The sequence below is a fragment of the Gadus morhua genome, chromosome 23, assembly GCF_902167405.1.
Source record: "Gadus morhua chromosome 23, gadMor3.0, whole genome shotgun sequence".
Taxonomy (NCBI): domain Eukaryota; kingdom Metazoa; phylum Chordata; class Actinopteri; order Gadiformes; family Gadidae; genus Gadus; species Gadus morhua.
This window is the reverse complement of record NC_044070.1, coordinates 6185502-6205703: the sequence shown is the minus strand read 5'-3', so window position 1 is coordinate 6205703 and position 20202 is coordinate 6185502. Positions and strand designations below refer to the sequence as shown.

General features: G+C 46.1%; 2 protein-coding genes across 6 annotated transcripts in view; both read right to left on the bottom strand.

The window, feature by feature from the left end:
- Window positions 1–10694, bottom strand: part of rps6ka3b (ribosomal protein S6 kinase, polypeptide 3b) — a 32273-nt gene extending 21579 nt beyond the window's left edge. The window contains exons 1-2 of the mRNA XM_030349664.1: window positions 10406–10694; window positions 7917–7976 (exon numbers count right to left, since the gene is read on the bottom strand). Coding sequence (XP_030205524.1) covers window positions 7917–7976; window positions 10406–10468 — 123 coding nt within the window. The 5' untranslated portion in view covers window positions 10469–10694. The remainder of the gene's footprint in view (window positions 1–7916; window positions 7977–10405) is intronic.
- A 432-nt stretch (window positions 10695–11126) lies between these two features.
- Window positions 11127–19528, bottom strand: pdha1b (pyruvate dehydrogenase E1 subunit alpha 1b). Of its 5 annotated transcripts, XM_030349253.1 has the most exons (13): window positions 19379–19528; window positions 18924–18944; window positions 17886–18044; window positions 17266–17334; window positions 16873–17046; window positions 16236–16362; window positions 15841–15932; window positions 15616–15708; window positions 15237–15392; window positions 14629–14700; window positions 14163–14230; window positions 13333–13441; window positions 11127–12993 (listed from the first exon to the last, which is right to left on the bottom strand). In XM_030349253.1, exons 1-13 carry the CDS (start codon window positions 19436–19438, stop codon window positions 12829–12831), a joined length of 1365 nt encoding a protein of 454 aa, XP_030205113.1. In that variant the 5' UTR covers window positions 19439–19528; the 3' UTR covers window positions 11127–12828. The 5 variants fall into 5 exon arrangements, with proteins under 5 accessions (XP_030205113.1, XP_030205115.1, XP_030205114.1 ...); XM_030349255.1 differs by lacking the exon at window positions 17886–18044 and having other exon boundaries at window positions 19379–19521; XM_030349254.1 differs by lacking the exon at window positions 18924–18944 and having other exon boundaries at window positions 19379–19520.
- Window positions 19529–20202: the final 674 nt, after the last annotated feature.

The following is a 20202-nucleotide window of genomic DNA, read 5'->3' as shown; positions in this document are numbered from 1 at the left end:
CTCCACAGGCATTCTCCTCAGTTCTGATTAGATATAAACAACCGTTGTTGATGTCGTAGTAGTGTGGTCGTGTAGATGTCTGTTTAAGGCCCTGTGTGTGGGGAACAGGCAGAGATGGAGACTCATTGCTTTCTGACTTGAGTTGCATTCTCCCTTCAGGGACTTCAGACTGATAGCGACTCGTTACCATAAGGGTCATTAGAAGATTCTCGTTGTGAAAGAACGGCCTTTTGGAAAATCATCGTAGGCTCCCCCGTCTCTTCCACAGTTGTTCTGGATTAAAGTTTATGAGACTGGGATATATTTTGGGTGATAAGCCCAAATGCTTTTTATATTTGGAGACTTGGCTGGGACATCAACTCAAAGATTTCCCACGGGATTTGGACTTGCATTTTATGAATTGTAAACATCTCCGGGAAGCTGTTGGGAATCAAACTAGCAGCAGCAGCAGCAGCAGCAGCAGCAGCATCATGAGCTGGGAACTGGTCCACCTCCTCCTCTTAACCAAGGTGATGACAGGTGTGCATGGTCATCGTGGGAAGTCAAACTTAATGAGAGCTTGTTATTGGGCTGTGCCAAACATGGTTTTCAAAAATAAATTGAATGAAATAAGGACAAAAAGAAAAGGATTTCATTGAGGCTTATGACAACCAGCTGTGCAGTTCTAAGTTGAAACCCCAATGTCCCCACTCTACCTGTAGGCATCCCTGAGGAGGTTACCCTGAACCCTACTGCTCCTTAATGACCTGCATCTCAAATACATCCCTTTTGAAAAGAGTGTCTAAATCGTCTTCAAGTGTGCCAAATGACTAAATGGAAATAAAAAAACGCTAAATTCAACCTGCATGTGCACATGTCTCGGTCCTCACTCTAGGTGGGAGGTGTGGAGGATAGTGATGCATGGATTACTCATGAACACACAAACACACATACACACACACCCCCACACAAGGCCCCAGCTGCTGGGGTCAGTGTGGTGATTAAGGTCGGAAGCACACCGGTTTCCACGGAGACATCTGGAATGCCAACCTCTGTTCCATATTCTTGAAATGCGTACAACTGCAATGCAACCAGAATTGCCGTTGAGAGATTAACCGTTGTTATATTGGTGTGTGTGTGCAGCTTCCAGTCAGATAAGAGGGTTGACTTCCTGTCAGGGGTAACGAACAACGTTATGATGTAAAAGCGTTGGTACAAGACCAACCACACTCGTAAAACGATCCATCTCATCCATCTGTCACAAATCCATACACAGATTGTCCTCCTTCCACTCAGAGGTCAAATGACAGTGAACTGTGGCTCCCGCGAGCAGCTTGGGTTCAAAGCCTTGACTAATGCCTTCTTTGATAAAAGCCACGATACGACCACTCAAAGGAGAACTGTCGGGGAGGAACGAGCGTCCTCCACCGTAGGATGAAACAGGAAACGTCAGTCTCCACCGCCTCGCCATTTTGAAATGATGTAAACACGAAGGAGCAAGGGGAAGGCGGGGGGAGGGGGAGCTGGCTCCAGCAGCGGTGTTGTCAATTGTTGGTTGAAAATGTTCAACTGCTGGTTGGTCGGTTTGTTGTCAAAGTAACGGCAAGTGAGGTGTTTTATTAAAATATTTCTAGAAGCATTAAATCCGAGTAAAATTATGGAGAGAGCAGACTGTTGGAAAAGTGGAGGTTGGGGTTTCCTCCTCCTTTAATGACGTGACGCCCACAGTGCTTATATAGGGGTGCCGGTGAGAGGACAGTGAGGGAGTGTCTTCCTGTTTAATCCTTTAATTAATCAATTCAATAATTAACCTGTATATTTTTATTTCTTAATCGACTTGTGTCTAATTCATTATTGTGTGTATTTAGATATTGTTATTAGTATTGCCGTTGTTAATGGATGAATGTATTGTTTTGCTTAGCTAAGAAAGCCAACTGCATTCAGTTTAAAAAGACACACACACACACACACACACACACACACACACAAAGACAGAAACACAGACAGAGACAAGCAGACACACAGAGAGACAAGCAGGCAGTCTGAGGCACAGACAGAGACAAGCAGACACACAGAGAGACAAGCAGGCAGTCTGAGACACAGACAGAGACATGCAGACAGACACACAGACAGACACACACACACACACAGAGAGACACGCAGACAGACACACAGACGAGACACAGACAGAGCAAGAGAGGGAAAGAGTGAAAGAGAGACAGGGATGCGTGGGATGAGGATCTGCCGACCCACTCGTCGGTCAGGTCCTGTTGTGATTGGGCGTTCTTCCGATGGTCCACGGGTGAGTGGGAGTGTAATGGAGGACCCGACTGCGAACAGGGTGTTACCGGATGAGGATTCCAGGACAGGGGGGGGGGGGATGCCAGGAAACAGGGAGGAAGGACTGGTGTTTCTCTTTTATGTTCTCTGGTCTTCTCCTCTTCCTGTCTCACCCCCTCCTCCTCCTCCTCCTCCTCCTCCATCACCCCCTCCTCTCCCTCTCTCTCTCTCTCGTCTTCTCCACTTCCTGTCTTTCCCCCGCCTCCTCCTCCCCTTTTACTCCCCCTCTATCTCCCTTTCTCTCTCTCCGTCTCTCTCTCCCTCGCTCTACCTATCGTCTTCCATTCTGCCCCATCTCCTATTCTCCCTCCTTACTAACAACAACCAACTGACCCCCAGAGAGACCGTGCGTGTGCGCTTCTGTGCGCGTGTGTGCGTGCTTACTGAAGAGAGCTGCTTTCAGGAAAGTGGGTGCCGAGCTGCAGAAATTGCATCATCACCCCATGACCTCACAATGCCAGTACCACAATGCCTTGCTCTCACACCACAGGGACCCACAACCAGTTGTGTCCCTGGGAAGTCGGCACACACACACACACACCTTATCGTGATATTATTCTCTGTAGAGGAAAGTACCAGCTCACTCTGAACAAAGACAAATGACATGAAAGAAAAACATTCCACGCCCTAATATGTGTGTGTGTGTGTGTGTGTGTGTGTGTGTGTGTGTGTGTGTGTGTGTGTGTGTGTGTGTGTGTGTGTGTGTGTGTGTGTGTGTGTGTGTGTGTGTGTGTGTGTGTGTGTGTGTGTGTGTGTGTGTGTGTCTTGGCCCAGTCAAGAAGCCGACAGAACATTCCACTCACACAGACGGACAGCCAAGCTTGTTTCGTTCCAGCACATCAACACAATCAGCTGAAGAACCATTCCATGTTCCCTATCGCCAGACGTGGCAAGAACTTTAATGCCATACGCTTTGTCAATATTGTTCATAAAGAGCTGTGCCAATAAAGATTATTGAATTAAACCGTCAGAGAACCACTTCGGAGGGTCGGACACACGCACACACACACACACAAATTGAAGGAAAGTACTCACACAAAATATGTGTCAGTGTTATAAGAGTATGTGTTACACGTGTGTGTGCGTGTGTGTCTCTGTGTGTGTGGGGGCGTATGTGTGTATGTGGGCGTTTAAAGATGCCAGAGAAAGTGAGTCCAGATGGCCAGAGAAGATTAAATAACATCTGCCAGAAAGTGCTCCACACCGAGCCAATCTCTATCTTACCACTATCTCTCCGTCTCTCTCGCCATCTCTCTCTCACACACACACACACACACACACACACACACACACACACACACACACACACACACACGCATACTGTCTCCTGTTGCAGTCTGGCTAATTGGACAAAAGAGGGCGCCCAAGGGATATTCTGAGCAACACCGGGGTTGAGCCAGCTCAGCGCCTTGGTGAGAGATGTTTGTCTGATGCCCGTGTATAGAGAACGGAGAGGCCAAACTAGTCCAACTGGTGTGACAGTATCTGATTGTGTGTGAGTGTGTCTGTGTCTGTGTTATGGATGCTCCTGAATGCTCATCTGCAGCCATCCGTGATACTGATCTGCATGTTTTTCTTTGGTCTGTGTCTTTCTGCACGTCTTTCTGTAACTTGATTGTCTCGCAAACTGTACACCATTCTGTCATCTCTAGAAGCATTCCTCGCTAGGCAAACTGTAGACCAGTCTGTCTTCTCTAGAAAAACTGTACACCTGTCTGTCCTCTCTAGACGAACTGTACACCAGTCTGTCATCTCTAGACAAACTGTAGACCAGTCTGTCCTCTCTAGACAAACTGTTGCGCTAACTGTGGTCATCTAACACAAGACAAGGGATACACAAAGATATCAGCGACCTCCTCTTCTCTATGAATTAATGATGAACTTGGAATTAAACCATTTTCTGAATCTTCGTAGGAAAGGCAAACGCCAATAACAGATATCTCAGCGTCTCCAATATATCATACCATGGTCTACTAGCAGGTCATTGTTATAATACGATCTATAAAACAAACATGTTTACAAGTGGTAGCATGCTATGCTAGACTCAAACATAATCAGGAAAACTACAAGCGGCACTGCTGTGTTGAATTGAATTTGATTGGTGCACAGCCTTGAACATGAAAAGATCTCTCTCTCTCTCTCTCTCTCTCTCTCTCTCTCTCTCTCTCTCTCTCTCTCTCTCTCTCTCTCTCTCTCTCTCTCTCTCTCTCTCTCTCTCTCTCTCTCTCTCTCTCTCTCTCTCTCTCTCTCTCTCTCTCTCTGTGCATGTACATGTGTGTGTTGGAAGAGGGCAGCAGATGTTGCTCCATCCTCAGGAGAATAGAATGGTAAATAGTGGCGTATCCAATGCTGTTCTGAAAACCATTTTCCGTCCCAACGGATGGAGCAGTGATGTGTGTTCCAGAATGTAACAGTGGAACAAGCAAGAGAAGCTCATCATCTAGTGTGTGTGTCTGTGTGTGGCCAGTGGAAAAGGCTAACACATTGTTGAGCAGCTAATGTATGCTGCCTCACACACAAATAAGCCCCCCTTTCATTTTGAAACACGTTTTACTGGTGGGTGCAGGAAGGGTTTCTTTCTGTCATTGGTGTTTATGTGCAATGTATATTGCATGCATGTTTTCGCTTTCTGTCTGTACTTGTTTGAGAGAGAGAGAGAGAGAGAGAGAGAGAGAGAGAGAGAGAGAGAGAGAGAGAGGAGAGAGAGAGAGAGAGAGAGAGAGAGAGAGAGAGAGAGAGAGAGAGAGAGAGAGAGAGAGAGAGAGAGAGAGAGAGAGAGAGACTCCAGGGAGAGTGGTAATGGGTGTTCAGCTCTTCTCAGACAGCCAATCCATAATCCATCTCCTCTGCATTTAAAAAAAAAAACTAAAATCAATGGCTGCAGCTGCCCGTACTGCAACCCGACACAAACACACACACGACTAAGTGGGACTGGGTATTTTAACAACAATCTGTTGGAGCTGACCTCAGGCACACTGGGTTGCCAGATCAACACACACATATACCCATCGTTTCAGTGTTCGCAATGTTGGGAACGACTTCCAGTGCATCAAGCCCTCAATAAACATCATGTAAAGGACACCGCTAATGAGTGAGACACCGACGGAGCCGGTCGGCTCACTAGAGCGCAAGTGAGGGAACCGCAACCTTTGATAATCAGGGGCGAGAGACCAGCGATAAGGCGGCGTCTTGATCAAACATTAACCGCCACGCCTCTCTGCGAGCAAAGGAAGCCAGAGGTGTCCCAGACACTCCGGTGTCGTGAGCCAGCGGTCTGTTGGTGCGAGGGCTTCTCTAACGCGAGACCTCGTGCTGTTCACCACAAGCTGCACCTCGACAGACCAGTATACCCAGACCACATGAAGGAGAACCGCGCGGTGCAATTCCTCTGTTTGTTCTATTCGTTTTTATAGACTATAACTATATATATATATGTGCACTGTTTTACCCGTATCAGGACTAAACTAGGATCTCTTTCTTTTAAGGAACTTTATGTACAGTTTTCTTGATTCCTTAAGGTGTGAGTGAAGCCCAAGTTTCCCCCAGAGTTCGATACAGAAATAGAGCAAGGGAAGGAGGCGTGGACGTGTTATCCGAATGGTTACGACCTATGCCAACTTTATGAGCCTTTTTCTAGGATGGTAATGTCGTCGCGCTTGCCCTCAATATGAACCGCTGCACAGACGGAGCACCACACATCCACACACACACACACACTCACCGCCAGTGTTCCTGCGTGTATACCAAAAGGCACTTTGATGTCACGAAAATAATGCCCCCTCCGCTTTGGCCCGAGTGGAATGCTCGTCAACCGGTGAGAAGAGACTGACATTAACTAGTCTCATGCTTTTTCTAAATTAATTGTGTTAATTGAGTTACAATGATAAAATGGAAGCAATTACGATGACGTTGATATATAATGCATGTTACCACGTTTGAAACACTGCATCTTCAAAATAAATAGTATATATTAGACAGTTGTGCCAGCACAAGAAGACTATCATACTAGTTGTTCAAAGGATGGGCTCTGCGTTATCACAGAGCTGGTTAACAGAAGTTGTCGGTTGCAATAAAAATAATTGAGTAATATAACCCATTTCATTTTTTCTAATAAGGAATACAACGTTAACATAAACAATGCTGGGCTTTTGATTCTATTTATAAAATACCAGATACAACGAGTCATTCTGGGACTAAGAAAAAGTTTAGACCTTTTACACGCACACATACCCACAAGTGTTGATCAACTAAAGTAACAACTCAGATCGGACCACACTCTTATTTTAGAAGCAACTCCTTCTACCATAAGCATGGATTGGTATTGATCGATGGATAGTTAACAAACAAACACACACTCTCTCTCTCCAATACTCATCACTATCAGTCCTCACACAATAGCTTCTGTTCAAATACACAGAGACATACACAGAGATAGAGACAGAGAAGACACAGAGACGGAGAGACACAGACCGAGAGAGTAAGAGACAGACAGAGAGAGAGGGGGAAAGAGAGCGACACACTGGAAGATACAGAGAGTGGCCCAGAGATGGAGAGAGACAATGACAGATAAAGAGAGACAGAGAGACAGAGAGAGAGAGAGAGAGAGGATGGATGTGTTCGGATGTCGGGCTGCGTGACACCCAAACAGAGAGGCCGTGTTTACAAGAGCAGCTTGTTAAACGCCAGGCAGGATTAATGCAGCCTGCCATACACGGAGTGAGGGGAGAAGGAGGGGTGAAGGAGACACACAGCAGTGACCGAGAGAAAAGGAGGGAGTTAACGGGAAGAAGTGGAAAGAAGAAGAATGAGACGAGGAGAAAATACAAATAAAAGAAAAATAGAAGAGCAGGGAAGGGAACAACAAAAGACAAGTAGAAAAGAATAAAACAGCATATATAAAGAGAATAGGAGAACGTTACAGCCGCGTCGGTTGCAGCGACAGAGACATGCCACTTAAGCCAAAATTATGGCAGGCGTCGAGAGCGGGCGATTCACCGGCTCATCCAAAACAAAACTGACTTCAAAGACTGTAGTTCCCTGAGATGAATGAACAATAACACTGCACTTCTTGGCAACCGGTGATAAACTGTGATCAGCGTGGTGATATTCACACTTGTTACATTGTTTATATTGGTCTAAATAGTCTTTGTGTTAATGTTGTGGTCCATCAAGGGGTGGACACTCAAACACCCTCTATACGTTCTTCAACGTATGGAGCGAGGGTCAATCTCTCAACACGCCATGCTATGACCTCGGACCCACCTGCAACTAACCATCACAAACCGCTTACTCTGAAGTTTTCGAAAACTGTTTAGTCTGGCTGCAAATCTCTGATCTGAAGTGAGCATAAGAGAACATAAAGGGGAAGAAAAGAGGAGGAGAATGTGAGGAGAGAACATGCAGGGGAAAGAAAGTTTTGTAGGAAGGTCAACTCTTTGATAGAAGTTCACACGTTCAATTCCATCACAGCCAGCCACGCATCGTCAGACAAGACTTTTCTCTCATGTCCTTGTAAATGTTTCGAGGATAAAAGGGGTGAGCGAGCAATACATCAAAACATAAACATAACGGCGAGAGAGAGACATATATGGTCTTACCATAGAGACAGGAACAGAATCATCATCCCCCACAGAATCCTCCAAAACGTGATGGGTATCCTACACACACACAAACACACAGACACACACAGACACACACAGACCACATGAATACCGTAATGCACATAAAGCGCCGGAGACAACACTCATTGGTTGGTGTGTGTGACAGCCTGTGTGAACTCATCCCTCAGGTTAGAACACTGTACCCACGCATCAATAACAAACCAGAGCCATTATGAAAGTGGGTGGCACATACAAGTGTGTGCGTTTGTGTTTCTCTTGTGTGTGTGCTCTGAGTATACAGGACTACGTTTGAGATAACGTCATGAAATGTCACGTTGATCTTTCAGAGACATGCAGACCAGTCCCCACAAATCCCATCTCACACGGTAACAAACCAGATGGTTTATGATAGGCTGCTGAGGCGCCCCGGAGCAATGCAGCATCACCCCTAAACTATCCAAAGAACACAACATTAACAACACAGCTCATGACTAACGACCTTGGAGCGTAGGAGGCAGCGGCACATTAGTACACCATTCCAAATAATAATTGGTTGGTTTTTATGCAATCAGCTAAAACAATGAGTCTGCTGCTATTCAACGCCTACCACCCCGTCATAAACAAACCTTTGCTCCGATCAGTGTGACCCAGTCACACAAACACACACACACACTGACACGCACAATACATAATGTGCGCGAACTAGCATGATTGCGTAATGCGGCGGATTAACACGGTTGCCAGGACGACAGCTGGGGTCCGGAGACACCTTCGCCAGGACAAGCCGCGCATTGGGCTGAAGGTACCAATGAGGACAGCCTTAAGGATGAGGACTGCTCATTCTGGGCGGAGCTCAGCATGCGGCCGTAGGCCTCAATGTGTGTGGTGGAGGTGGTGGGGCACTTGTTAACCACCAACCCCCTTACTAACACACCCTCTTCCTCCCTTTCTGACTGAGGTGTTGAGCAGGATACCCAGAGAGAGAGAACAAGTGAGAGATAGAGACCACGAGAGAGACAGAGAGACCAAGATAGAGGAATCAAGAATAAAAGAGTGAGCAAGAGCCCTTTCTTTCCTTTAAAACAATGTTTCCGTCAAAAATAAAATCATGTCTAGTCTCACTTTCTCATCAACTGTACCAAATACAATGAAATCATCAAAATCCAGATTTCTTCAACCTCCAAACAGACCAGATACAACCGATGCTGCTTGCTTCAAAGAGAAAGGATACGAAAAAAGGGAAAGAAAGGTCATATGCAATCGATTTTGTTTACGTTCCTTTGTATTGTATGATAAGTCTATGTCAAAATGTTATACATTTGTGTATACATGTAGTAGTTACATTGTCGACTCTTTTACTCATGTACATATTGATTTTTTTATTTAAGTTCAATACCAATAAAGCTTTATTGAATTGATTTGAGTAGGAAAGTAGTGATGTCCAGGGATGGACAGGGGTGGCTTGGGAGATAAAACAGAAAGAAAACAATCTCTATCTCTCCCTCTCTCACTGCTGTGCAGCCTGACGTCTCCATACAGGTTGATCACCGCTGCGCCAGGCACACCCCGCTGAGCAGCATCACAGCTAACCCAGCCACCCCACCTCTGGCTAATCCGCAGAGAACAGTGTGCTCCAGCAGCGGGCACCATTCGCTCGGCTGACTCGCATGTAGAGCGATTTCACATCTGCATCGCATAGCTCCCTTTGTCACCCCCTGGACCGCGCGCTTTCTCGGTTATTCTGCCCTGTTCGCGAAAGAAACAGCATGCCTGACAACATAAAATAACATAAAAACACACACACACGCACACACTAGTGTTTTCGTTTCTGACACCGCGGAAGAGCCGAGAGTAGACCTATTCGGACGGTGTGAGCGAGTCCCGACAAGAGCAGCGTTGTGGATGCTGATGCACAGACTGACTCAGTGTAATCGCGATGATTGATCTGAGCTCTGAATCACCCGTGATTCACAATCTGCTGACACACACACGCGCGCCATCAACTTCTCTATCAACTCGCCTGGCACTTACAGTAGCCTACTATAGCCAACATACAGGAAGCGTTGGCCTACACACACGCAAGACCGCCGACCTATGACACACACACACACACACACACGCACACACTTCCTGCATAGTGGCAGCGCCTCTTTATCAAGCCTCATAAACTTGCAGTATTCAGGTATCAGGGGGAAGTCAAGACCTTTAGATCCAGTGAAGGCTTATAGACTTGTAGGTCGTCTTCAAAAGTTTCAGAACCCGGATCCCACCCACCACACCCCGACAGTGACAGCTAAACAGCGATCTTACAGCGAGTGTGAGGTGTGAACACTCCCCTGACACTAGAATATTATACATATAAATATATATTCCTATATATACAAGATGTGCTGCCAAGAGAGTACAGCCCCGCGGACAAAACGACGTGTAATCTCCCTTTCCCCCCTGCTCCTGGCCCGTGTCGTCTAATCTCTTGCTCTTCTTACCTCGCTCACCACCTTCCCCAGAGCCATTTTTTGCCAGGGATCCGCCAACTGTGCAAGAGGCATCTCGGCCGCTTCTGGTCGTCCCCGCCGCGGTCACTTTCCTCGCGTCTCCCGCTGGTCCGGACAAGCTTCACTTCGGCTTCTGTCCCCGGGCTGCGACGACACTAGTCCGGATAACCAACGACGCGGAACCCGCCCCTTCCTCTGGAGAAACCAACGTGAGAATGCGCGAAATCTCTCTCGCTGTCTCAAACAGAAATACACGCGCACACACTCTCGCTCTCTCCTCCCCCCCACCCCCTCCTCGCACTTCCGCTATATCCCAATATGGCGTCCGGTGTCGGTTTACCTGTCTGTCAGACTGCAGTGTCACCGTTGCGTCATAGAAGGGGGCGGGGACATGTGTTCGCAAGCAGGTAACCACACACCACTGAATACACCCAAACAGGCCGTTCAATTTATACTCTTCATAAAAGCGACAGATTGACCATTTAACATAACGGTAGGATTTAAGTTTACAAGACGGAAGAGCCGGGCGGTCAGAGCTGGATTACTGTCAAGGACACCGACCACGAATATGAGGTTCTGCCCAGCACCCTTACATATGAATACTATAAGCAGGGAGTCCAACTTATTAAATATTAAAGGATGGGGGTATATCAAACATTTTCCATTTCTCATTAAAAAATCCATATGATGTTAATCAGAAGAACAGTCAGAGTAAAATATTGAAAGTAAACTTTATTGCAATATTCACTTTACACTGTTTCCAACATAAACTGCATAAATATCTTAAATCTTTACAGCTAATGTACAGCTTTAAGGAGGGGGATGGGTGGACTGTATAGAGCTGTGGTTCTCATTGCCTCAGAGAGCCAACGGCCAACTCTTGAGCTGACCCACAGTGCAGCTCCATGGTGGGACATTATGCCCTGGACCTAGAGGTAGAAACTCTGCATCCAGAACATTGAAGTCCTCCTTGCTTTGCACCAACCATCTGTTAATGCATTAGCTCGACCCAGAGATGACTTCTGATGAGTGGAATCATGTATATATATTAAGTCAGTGCCGTTTGTTTCAGTGCAAGGTTGGAGCAAAATAAAAATTGTCAAGATTTTTTCCGCACCTATATATAAACAAATTAAATAATGAGATAAAGTGCAACACAACCAAATCAGGAAATCCTGAACAGGGCACATGGTATCAAAGAGCCAGATCAGAGGACTTAAAACGAAACAATCTAATAAATTGTTGAAAGCTTGTTTCATACAAGGAAATAAATCTAAATGAATAAACCATGGCCACATATGAATCCCACGGGTAGATGGATGTGAATATCATGCGGGGATCCAAGTACTTTGTTAGGAATGCAACGGTCCAGCAGTTACATACTTGCAACATAATCAGCGCCACAGCTTAAAACCACAGCCAGTAGTACACTGAACAATAAGCTAAAAATAAATTATAAAAAGGAGACAACCTGGGAAGACCCAGGTGCCAATCACAGCCGCTGGATAGGGTCAACACAGCAAGGCTAGAATAGATCCTAGTTCATAAATAGTAAAGATTGCACTAATCTGACGCAGTCAGGCGACAGTAACTTTTCATATAGTTATGATAATGTATCCTTATGAGATAAATAAATAACAGACACCGCTTCAGGAACAGTTTGGAAAAGGTGCACTATGAGGCAGTGGTCTACCGAGTTCTGTAATCTACCACAACAACTCTCTGGCTCGTCAGGTCAAAGGGAGTCGATGTTGGGTCAAAGCACAAGAAGAGTTTCATTTAAAAACCATGACTAGAGGCACCGCCGTGGAAGAAGACCCCCACGCAGCCCCCTGGTTGACCTCTCACAACGGTGCGAGACAGACTTTTGTGGACCGAGGAGGAAGGGAATGTGAACCACGCACAGAGGTCCACAAAAAGAAAAAGGATTCAACGCTGCATAAATCTATTGAAATTGTCAATATGTGAACAGGTTGCCATCTAAGTTGGAAAAATGCACCACCCACAAAGAGCGGACGGTGCAACTCACTACTGCCAAAGGGCTCAGTCATGAGAAGGAATTTCTGATGTTAAAAAAAAAAAGAGGAGACTTTCCTGGTCACGAGTAGACTAGGGGTTAAAAGCTGGTCTGGCCCTGGGTTAGGAGGGCATCTACACTTGCCAGTCTGCCTCACTACCTATGATGAACAAGAAAAACACATTGGCACTGTGTTCTGAATGTTTCACCATGCTACTTTAACCCTGCAGCCTTTGGTGCGACTTTAACCTGATTCTAAGGAACCTGGGTGACTCCTCACCTCCCATAAATAACTTGAACAACAATCCATGAACAACCGTTGCCGGGAAGCCCAGGTTTAAAATGAAACTCTTCCTTCGAGGACTATACACTGGACGGGGATGAGGGGGCTGCGCGTCTAGCTGCTGGACTTCAGCTTCGACCAGGGGGTGGTCCCGCGGACCTCCAGCGGCAGATCGTTGTGGAAGATGTGGTCGCACAGGGCGTCCAGCGGGGGCTCGGGGTCCGACGTGGCGAACAGAGCCGCCTCCTCGATCTCCTTCCTGATCTCGGAGTCCATTTCCTGGGGGGTAGGGGGCGGAACGGTCAAATATAGCAGCGCCATGAGATAAAAATGACAACACTTCCTGGTTCACAGGCACGATAGGCTACAGGAAGTGATGAAAGAAGAACTCAAATTTTTTTTTTTTGGAAAGACACCAAAACGATCAGGCTGAAGGATCCAACACCCTGAGTTGAAGATCTGACCATGTCTTTAGCAATACAACACATTTTCCAATAACACCCAAAGCATTTCAGAATGCACTGCACTATTCTTACACGCACGAGTGGTAGCAATAAACATAGCTCCTGGCTCAAAACACAGGGGAGGACTTGTAGGTCCTGACCCCGACGGCTGTACCTTAAACTCCTCCATGGCAGCCATCTTGTTGCTGAGCATGCGGTCCTTCAGCATGGAGATGGGGTCGCTCTTACTGCGCACTTCCTGGATCTCCTCTCGTGTGCGATAGCTACAGGAAGTGACAAAGTAGTCAAGGCAATACATTACAGATGGCTGTACCTAAAAACACAGGGATATTTGCAAACATTTCAACAATATATACTTTATTGTAATGATTTTCCGTATGCATTGTCCCAGCAATTTAGTCGTTGAGCCTGACCTCAGCCGACCAACTCGCAAATGCTCGTTAGTCTCATTTTTTAATTTCCATGGGGGGTCAACGGGTACAGAGCACAATGCCTGTGCACACGATTGTATTGACCTACAACCAATCAGAGCACATCTTTCTAAACAAAAGCTTGAAATTAAGTCGTTTGTTCCTTCAGAGAACATACTGTAATTTGTTCAGTATTGTCGCAATAGCGACTTCACACCGCAGCGACCAGCTAGGGTTGAACAGGAACGCCTCCTAGGCGTCCTCTGTAGTCATCGTGGGGTGGCTGCAAGTCTGTCAGAGCAGAAGGGGACCAGACCATCTGCCACAGCAAATAAAACATGAGCTCGCAGAGTTCTCTAGTCCCAGGCTCATAATCATTACCCCGACCACCACCAATAACCAAAAACACTTTGGTTCCGATACCTATAGCCACTTGGTCCCGTTTTGTGCTGCAACATTCACCAGCAGAGTGCTGAGAGAAAGACAAGCTAACGGTATTCAGTGAAAACGGTTTTAGCAGGACTGTGGGAGGGCCTGTATGTTTAATGAGGTCGCTTGGTTCACACTGACTCACCTGACCCCCGGGTCACTCATGCTGTGGCCATGGTAACGGTAGGTTTCCAGCTCCATGAGGATGGGGCCCTGGGTCATGTGACAATACAGGAGAGGCGGGAAGTCAAGTCTAGGGTTCAAACATCTGCGGTCAAGATAAAGTGGGCAGGACGCACTTTCAAACAAAATAACCGAAAATGGTATCACGTCTTAAATGTCATTAAACACCACTTATTTTGAAAGGATTAACCCTGATTTCCGTTGTTCAAGGGTCGCATAAAGTTAATTCAGATGCATGCTTATTCTTTTACATCATACACCATGTGGGAAATCATGAGTGCATGTTCTAGCCAAGTGAAGCAAACTGTGCTCCACGTAGGATGAAAGATTCTAAACACCTGAATTTTTCACATCTATATATGCAAACTAAAAGCACCCGAGGACAACGAGCCAATGTCACACTAGCATCGTCCTCACACAGGACTCACCTTTCCAGCTCTGCAATGGTCCGCAGCGAACTTGGTGGCTTCTCTGACGGACAGCACGTCCATACCGTCCACCTAGAGCCGTGCGGCGGGAGCCCAGCACACGCAGCAGGGATGAACACATCAACCGCAAGTGTCACTACCCCAGGAAATGTGCAATCTACTGTCCTATTGACATTTTACATGATATGAAAGCCGCCGCCAAACTAGAGGATAGATGATCAACCAACGAATACTGTAATTTAGATTAATCATTGACCGAGTGTCTTAACACAACATTATAAAGTCGTCCATAAAAGTCATTTGTCAGTTGGTTTGCTCTTTACGCAATCATTTTGTTTGCAGAATTATACATGAGCAGCAGAAGACTGAGTGCATGCTCACACCTGAAACTGCCAGGTCCGACATGTCTCGCCTGTTATAATGTAGGTCTCTATTGGCTGGCTGCAGTGTACAGACAGGCAAACGCCACGCTGCAGCCACCGCCAAAGACCACAAGGGGGTGCTGTCACACACCAGTCGAGGTGTAAGTAAACGTCATCCAGCTGTAAATGTGAAGCACTATTTTGAGGAAAGCATGAACATGGGTGTTGATGTTGTAGGCCTCTTACCCGGAGTCCCGGTATGTAGTCCCCCCTGCGGTAGTAGTCGGTGCTGGCGGAGGACCGCTCCACCGACGTGCCCATGCCGTACTTGTTGTTCTCACAGATGAAGATGCACGGCAGCTTCCACAGGGCCGCCATGTTGTACGCCTCAAAGATCTGGCCCTGGAGAGAGTGGACGGCAGTGATGACGTTACAAAGACACGTTCAAACATTGTGACATTATAATGAGGGGGAGGAACACAATTTTAGATTAAAGATCATTCATTATTTTATCCCTTCTTTCAAACAGAAAACTAGCTTTCTGAAAATACTACAAAACTTTGAGATGGTACAAAGAATTGTACGATGTTAAACAATGAACAAAATATCATCTCCTTGGCTTTACCTGATTGGCTGCTCCGTCTCCATAGAGCGTAACACACACCTGGTTGTTGCCCAGGTACTTGCATGCCAAGGCAATACCTGCTCCCAGAGGCACCTGGGAAACACAGAGCAGGTTGCATCACTTCAGCACCACAACACACGCAAAGACATGGACGCAATGTTATGCCAATTAGAGTCCTTATATGGGCAATTGATAAAATAACTAACAGCCTCCGAGTTGAGTTACCTGCGCTCCAACGATGCCATTACCGCCGTAGAAGTTTGGTGCGTACATGTGCATTGAGCCACCCTTGCCTTTGGCGATGCCCCCTTTACGGCCTACGAATCATGGAGGGCAATTAGTTAAAGCCTCCAGAACACAAATCCAGAAACATGCATCTCAAGTGGTTTCAAATTACATTTTTAGCATGTTAGGTCTGGCCTCATGTCGGAACTGCAGCCGCACTTAAAATAAAAAAGGGTTTTCTTGCAAAGGGTTAAACGAAGAGTGAGACGTAACTTACGAGTGTTATTGTTAATATCACACTTGACCTCAACTGGAGAGTTGCACTCAAGACATTGGCCAGATTTCTGGTTGAGAGGTATAGTCTCTAGTATAACCATGGTTACAGGCGGCCTCACCGGTGAGTTCAGCCAAGATCTGCTTGACAGGCACCCCCCGGGTGTAGGTGTAGCCGTGTGCGCGGTAGGCTGTGATGACGTGGTCGGTGGGGTTGATGGCTGCTTCTATGCCCATGGCGCATGCTTCCTGTGGGTAGAGGTGGACACCACCACGGTTCAGTTGGGAATCAATAGATGATGGAGCAGAAACAAGAAGCCATTTCCATTCCACTCAAAGCACCTAGCTGACGCTCCAAGTGATTAACAGCGCGTTCAGATAAATGATTTTGAGGAGTAGGCTGGGGTTAGGCATCTCACTTTAGGATGCCTAAAAGGTAAGCTGCCGGCCATTAGCTATCAAAACCAGGTATTTTAAGAGATTCCCAATGCCATTCCTCTTTAAACAGATGGGGGTTCCCAAGTCCACGATTACAGCAAGCCCTCTACCAGTAAATTGTTGACCAATTCTAACGCACCTCCCATCACCACACCGAAGAAAATGTAACAATCAAATGCTGCTTGAGTCTACACAAACAAAAAAAAAACAAGTTCCAACCATAGAGGCTTGTGAGAACCCAGATTCTCCTACACGTTCACGTCTCAAAGACGCGGCACCCTACACGCTGTGCTAGACAGTCCAAGGTAGGGGAATGGATACCTGGCCGTCGTAGAGGTGGCAGAAGCCCCGGATGATCTTCTGCTTGTACAGCTGGTCGGCCTTCAGCTCCATGCGGCGGATGGTCTGCATGGTGCGGTAGTAGTGCAGGCCCTGCTCCCGGGTCAGCTCCGCCTGCCCTGGTGGGCCCTCTTCCAGGCGGTGCACGTCGCATTTCTAGGGTTCAGGACGCAGTGAGTGGGACGGGTGATACCGAAACCAATAGAGTAGGTCCCAAGTTTGAGATTAAGGCCCAATTCCGTTTCTAGCCCTTACACCTTCAAAACAAGGGGAAGGGGTAAGGGGAAGGGATAGAAATGGGATTGGGCCTAAACAAGCGTATTCGGGTGAGATGTAAAAATTGGGTTGAAACTTTAATTGCCAAAGTCTGCCTACCTTGATTTCAAAGCTCGCCTTCGGCGTGAAGTCTGCGAAAGCGCGTGACGACACTACTGCCCTGGCCCCCTGGAGACAAGGGAAGCCCGCAAGAAAGTCACGTAATTATACACGATAACATGCCTACAGCTCTATCCATATCTAGAACACAATTCATTAAGAAAGCCAGTCCAATTTCCCACCACCAGTCTCCACGATTGCCTTGCTTTCACACCAAAGGGAGGTGGGTTAGTGAAGTGCCTAGGGATTGGATGCAAGGGTACTACAGGAAAGAGATCGAGGGTTAAAAAGATAAACTCCATGGCCCATCACACACTCTGGGTTCCTCATGAGTTAGTCAAAACCAGGATGGAAAGACTGCTGCTATGCTTCTCCTCGAAAGCTTCATATGCATGGTGATTTGACCTTTAGTATAAGGAATTGATGGTTCTTCATACTTCACTCAAAAAACAATCCAATGCAGTGATTACTGTTTATAATTTCTGAAAATGGTAGCCATTCCATTAAGCATGCTGGATCCCAGAGATTACAGGGTTTAGTTTCGTGGGTCAATTAGCCACATACTGTTCATCCATCCTGGTTCAATATGCACGCACATAGATGGCTCTTCAAGTCCTTACTGGATCCGATAGCAGTGTGGGCTGCTCTGTAACTAGCTCTGCTTCAGATGCTTTAGTATTAACTGGTGGGGGCTTAGGCGGTTGTCGCTTGGTGGTGGTTGCCAAGGCAGATGCTGCAGGTGAGGTTAAATTGACGAGCTCTGACTGGCCAATCAGGAACTGGGAGAAAAACAGGAACCGACCAGAGCATTATCAGCAAAGCTATACATTGAACAAAGACGGTACTAGTTCTCTACAGGGCAGCTAATAGGAAGAAAATGTAAAAAGTAATACAATTAATGGGGGAAATCAAACTATTAAGGATACTAGAACACACAGGAGAACGAGGACTAATAGCAGCCAAACAGTGTCTGTTTTTTATAAAAATGTATGTTACGGATGTAAATAATGCAAAATTTTTGCATTATTATTATTAAAAGTCCAACATTGTATAATGGGCCACGTTTGGATTGTATTCTGTATACATGGGTTAGGCTGTAAACAATGAAACAGGGCTGTAAACATTAGCTTCTTACACAGAATTATGGTTGGACGGATTATGACTACACTGAGATCGATGAAAGAATGAAAATGCATTTCAGGGAATAGCTAAACTATAATACGATGGCCAAATGGTTAAAAAAAAACAAAAGGGGACATTATTGTACTGCCTGGATTTCGGTCCATAACTTCGCGGCCTAGTGAAGGACATTTGAGAGTAACACCATATTTGGATTAAGACAGTAGTTTACATAAGAGCCTGCATTAACAGGATGAAAAACGAGGACGAGGAGTCCAGGGATGGCCGAACTCTGGACGCATTTGTTAGAGCCGCCGAGTCGACACAATAAGTGGATTGACTCGTTTCTTTCAGAGCGAATCACCAGCATCAGAGTGTTTTAAATCACATTGATTCGCTAGTACAGTGTGTGACCGTTTGTTTCTGACAACAGTTTCCACATCAGAAAGTGGTCAAAAAGACCAGTGTAGTCTCAGCCATCGACCGTACTGACGGATGAACATGAGGCCATTATGAGAGTAGTCATACAAGCCGCTTACCTCAGACACTGTTTGGGCCCCCTAGGGTTCAGCGGAGGGGGACGCAGGGTGAGGGGAGGAGGAGGATAAAGAGGGAAAGGGTAAGACATGAAGAAGGATATGCGATTTTACATGAGGTAGAAAGCAAGAAATCCCGCGCACGGACTGACCACACCAGAGTCCGCATACTTTGCTTGTAACGCGTGTTTCCTGCTATAGTAACTAGTATGTCCGTTTTGTTTTGTTTCGAGAACATTGATCGACATTTGTGAACTGTTGGGACACCCAACTGTCGACCAACATCGAAATAACACCACATCAGGTCCAGGGTGAGCACATCGCAGAGATAGTGGCAGTCCAATCGACGTTAGCTCGCTTACAAGGTCAGTCACATCCTAGCTAAATAGTCATTGTGTACCCACATGTCTCAAAGTACCTTTGTAACCTAACCTCTACACTTCCCCTATGAAACTCACCACATTGCTGCCAGTGATTCTACACAACGCGTTAGAGATTGCGGTTAACATGTTTTTCATACTACTAACTGCACGGCGGGCAACCAAATGGATTACAGTGAAACGCTATGGCGGCTGGACGTGTTGCTGTTCGTCACGGAAAGCCGCCCGCCGAACACACAGCGCCATACGTTAGTTCCGGATTAGAAATCTGACATACCAAGTAGAAACATTTCGAAAACTTACTGTAAAGAAGTAAACCTTTTCAGCAAAGTTCTTATTCACAATCCGCCTGAGATACGTCTAGTTTTAGATAAGTAAATGGATCCTTAGGTATCCATCATTCTCCATGGCCATCATGGTGGTTACTCTCTCTTCACTGGTGAACAGCTAATTAGAGAAGGCTTTTGTAATTTGTCTAACGAGGTACAGCTGTGTATGCATTATTGGATTCCAATATTTCCAAATATTCTAACATAAAAAATCTCAGAGGTATCCTTCTGTAAGTATTTTAAAGAAAAAGGAGGGGGAAATACCAAGGTATGTCAGTGTTTAATCAGTTAGACCATAGGACTCAGATATAATTTAAAAAGGACTCAGATAGGGTAGTGGGGACTGGGAGTAGAAGTAACTTTAGCAACTCTATATTTACTTTTTTAACCTAGTATTTGGTTTGGAAGCACAGCCATTTTAACCCTCAGTAATCTGTGTAGAGAGCTGTCACCTATCATAAGAAGCATATTCAGACCTTTCACATGAGTATCCCCTATGAGTAATGGAGACCTAGATCCAAGCTAATAACATACAATTTACTGTACTGCGTGATAAAACTATCTGCGTCTTTC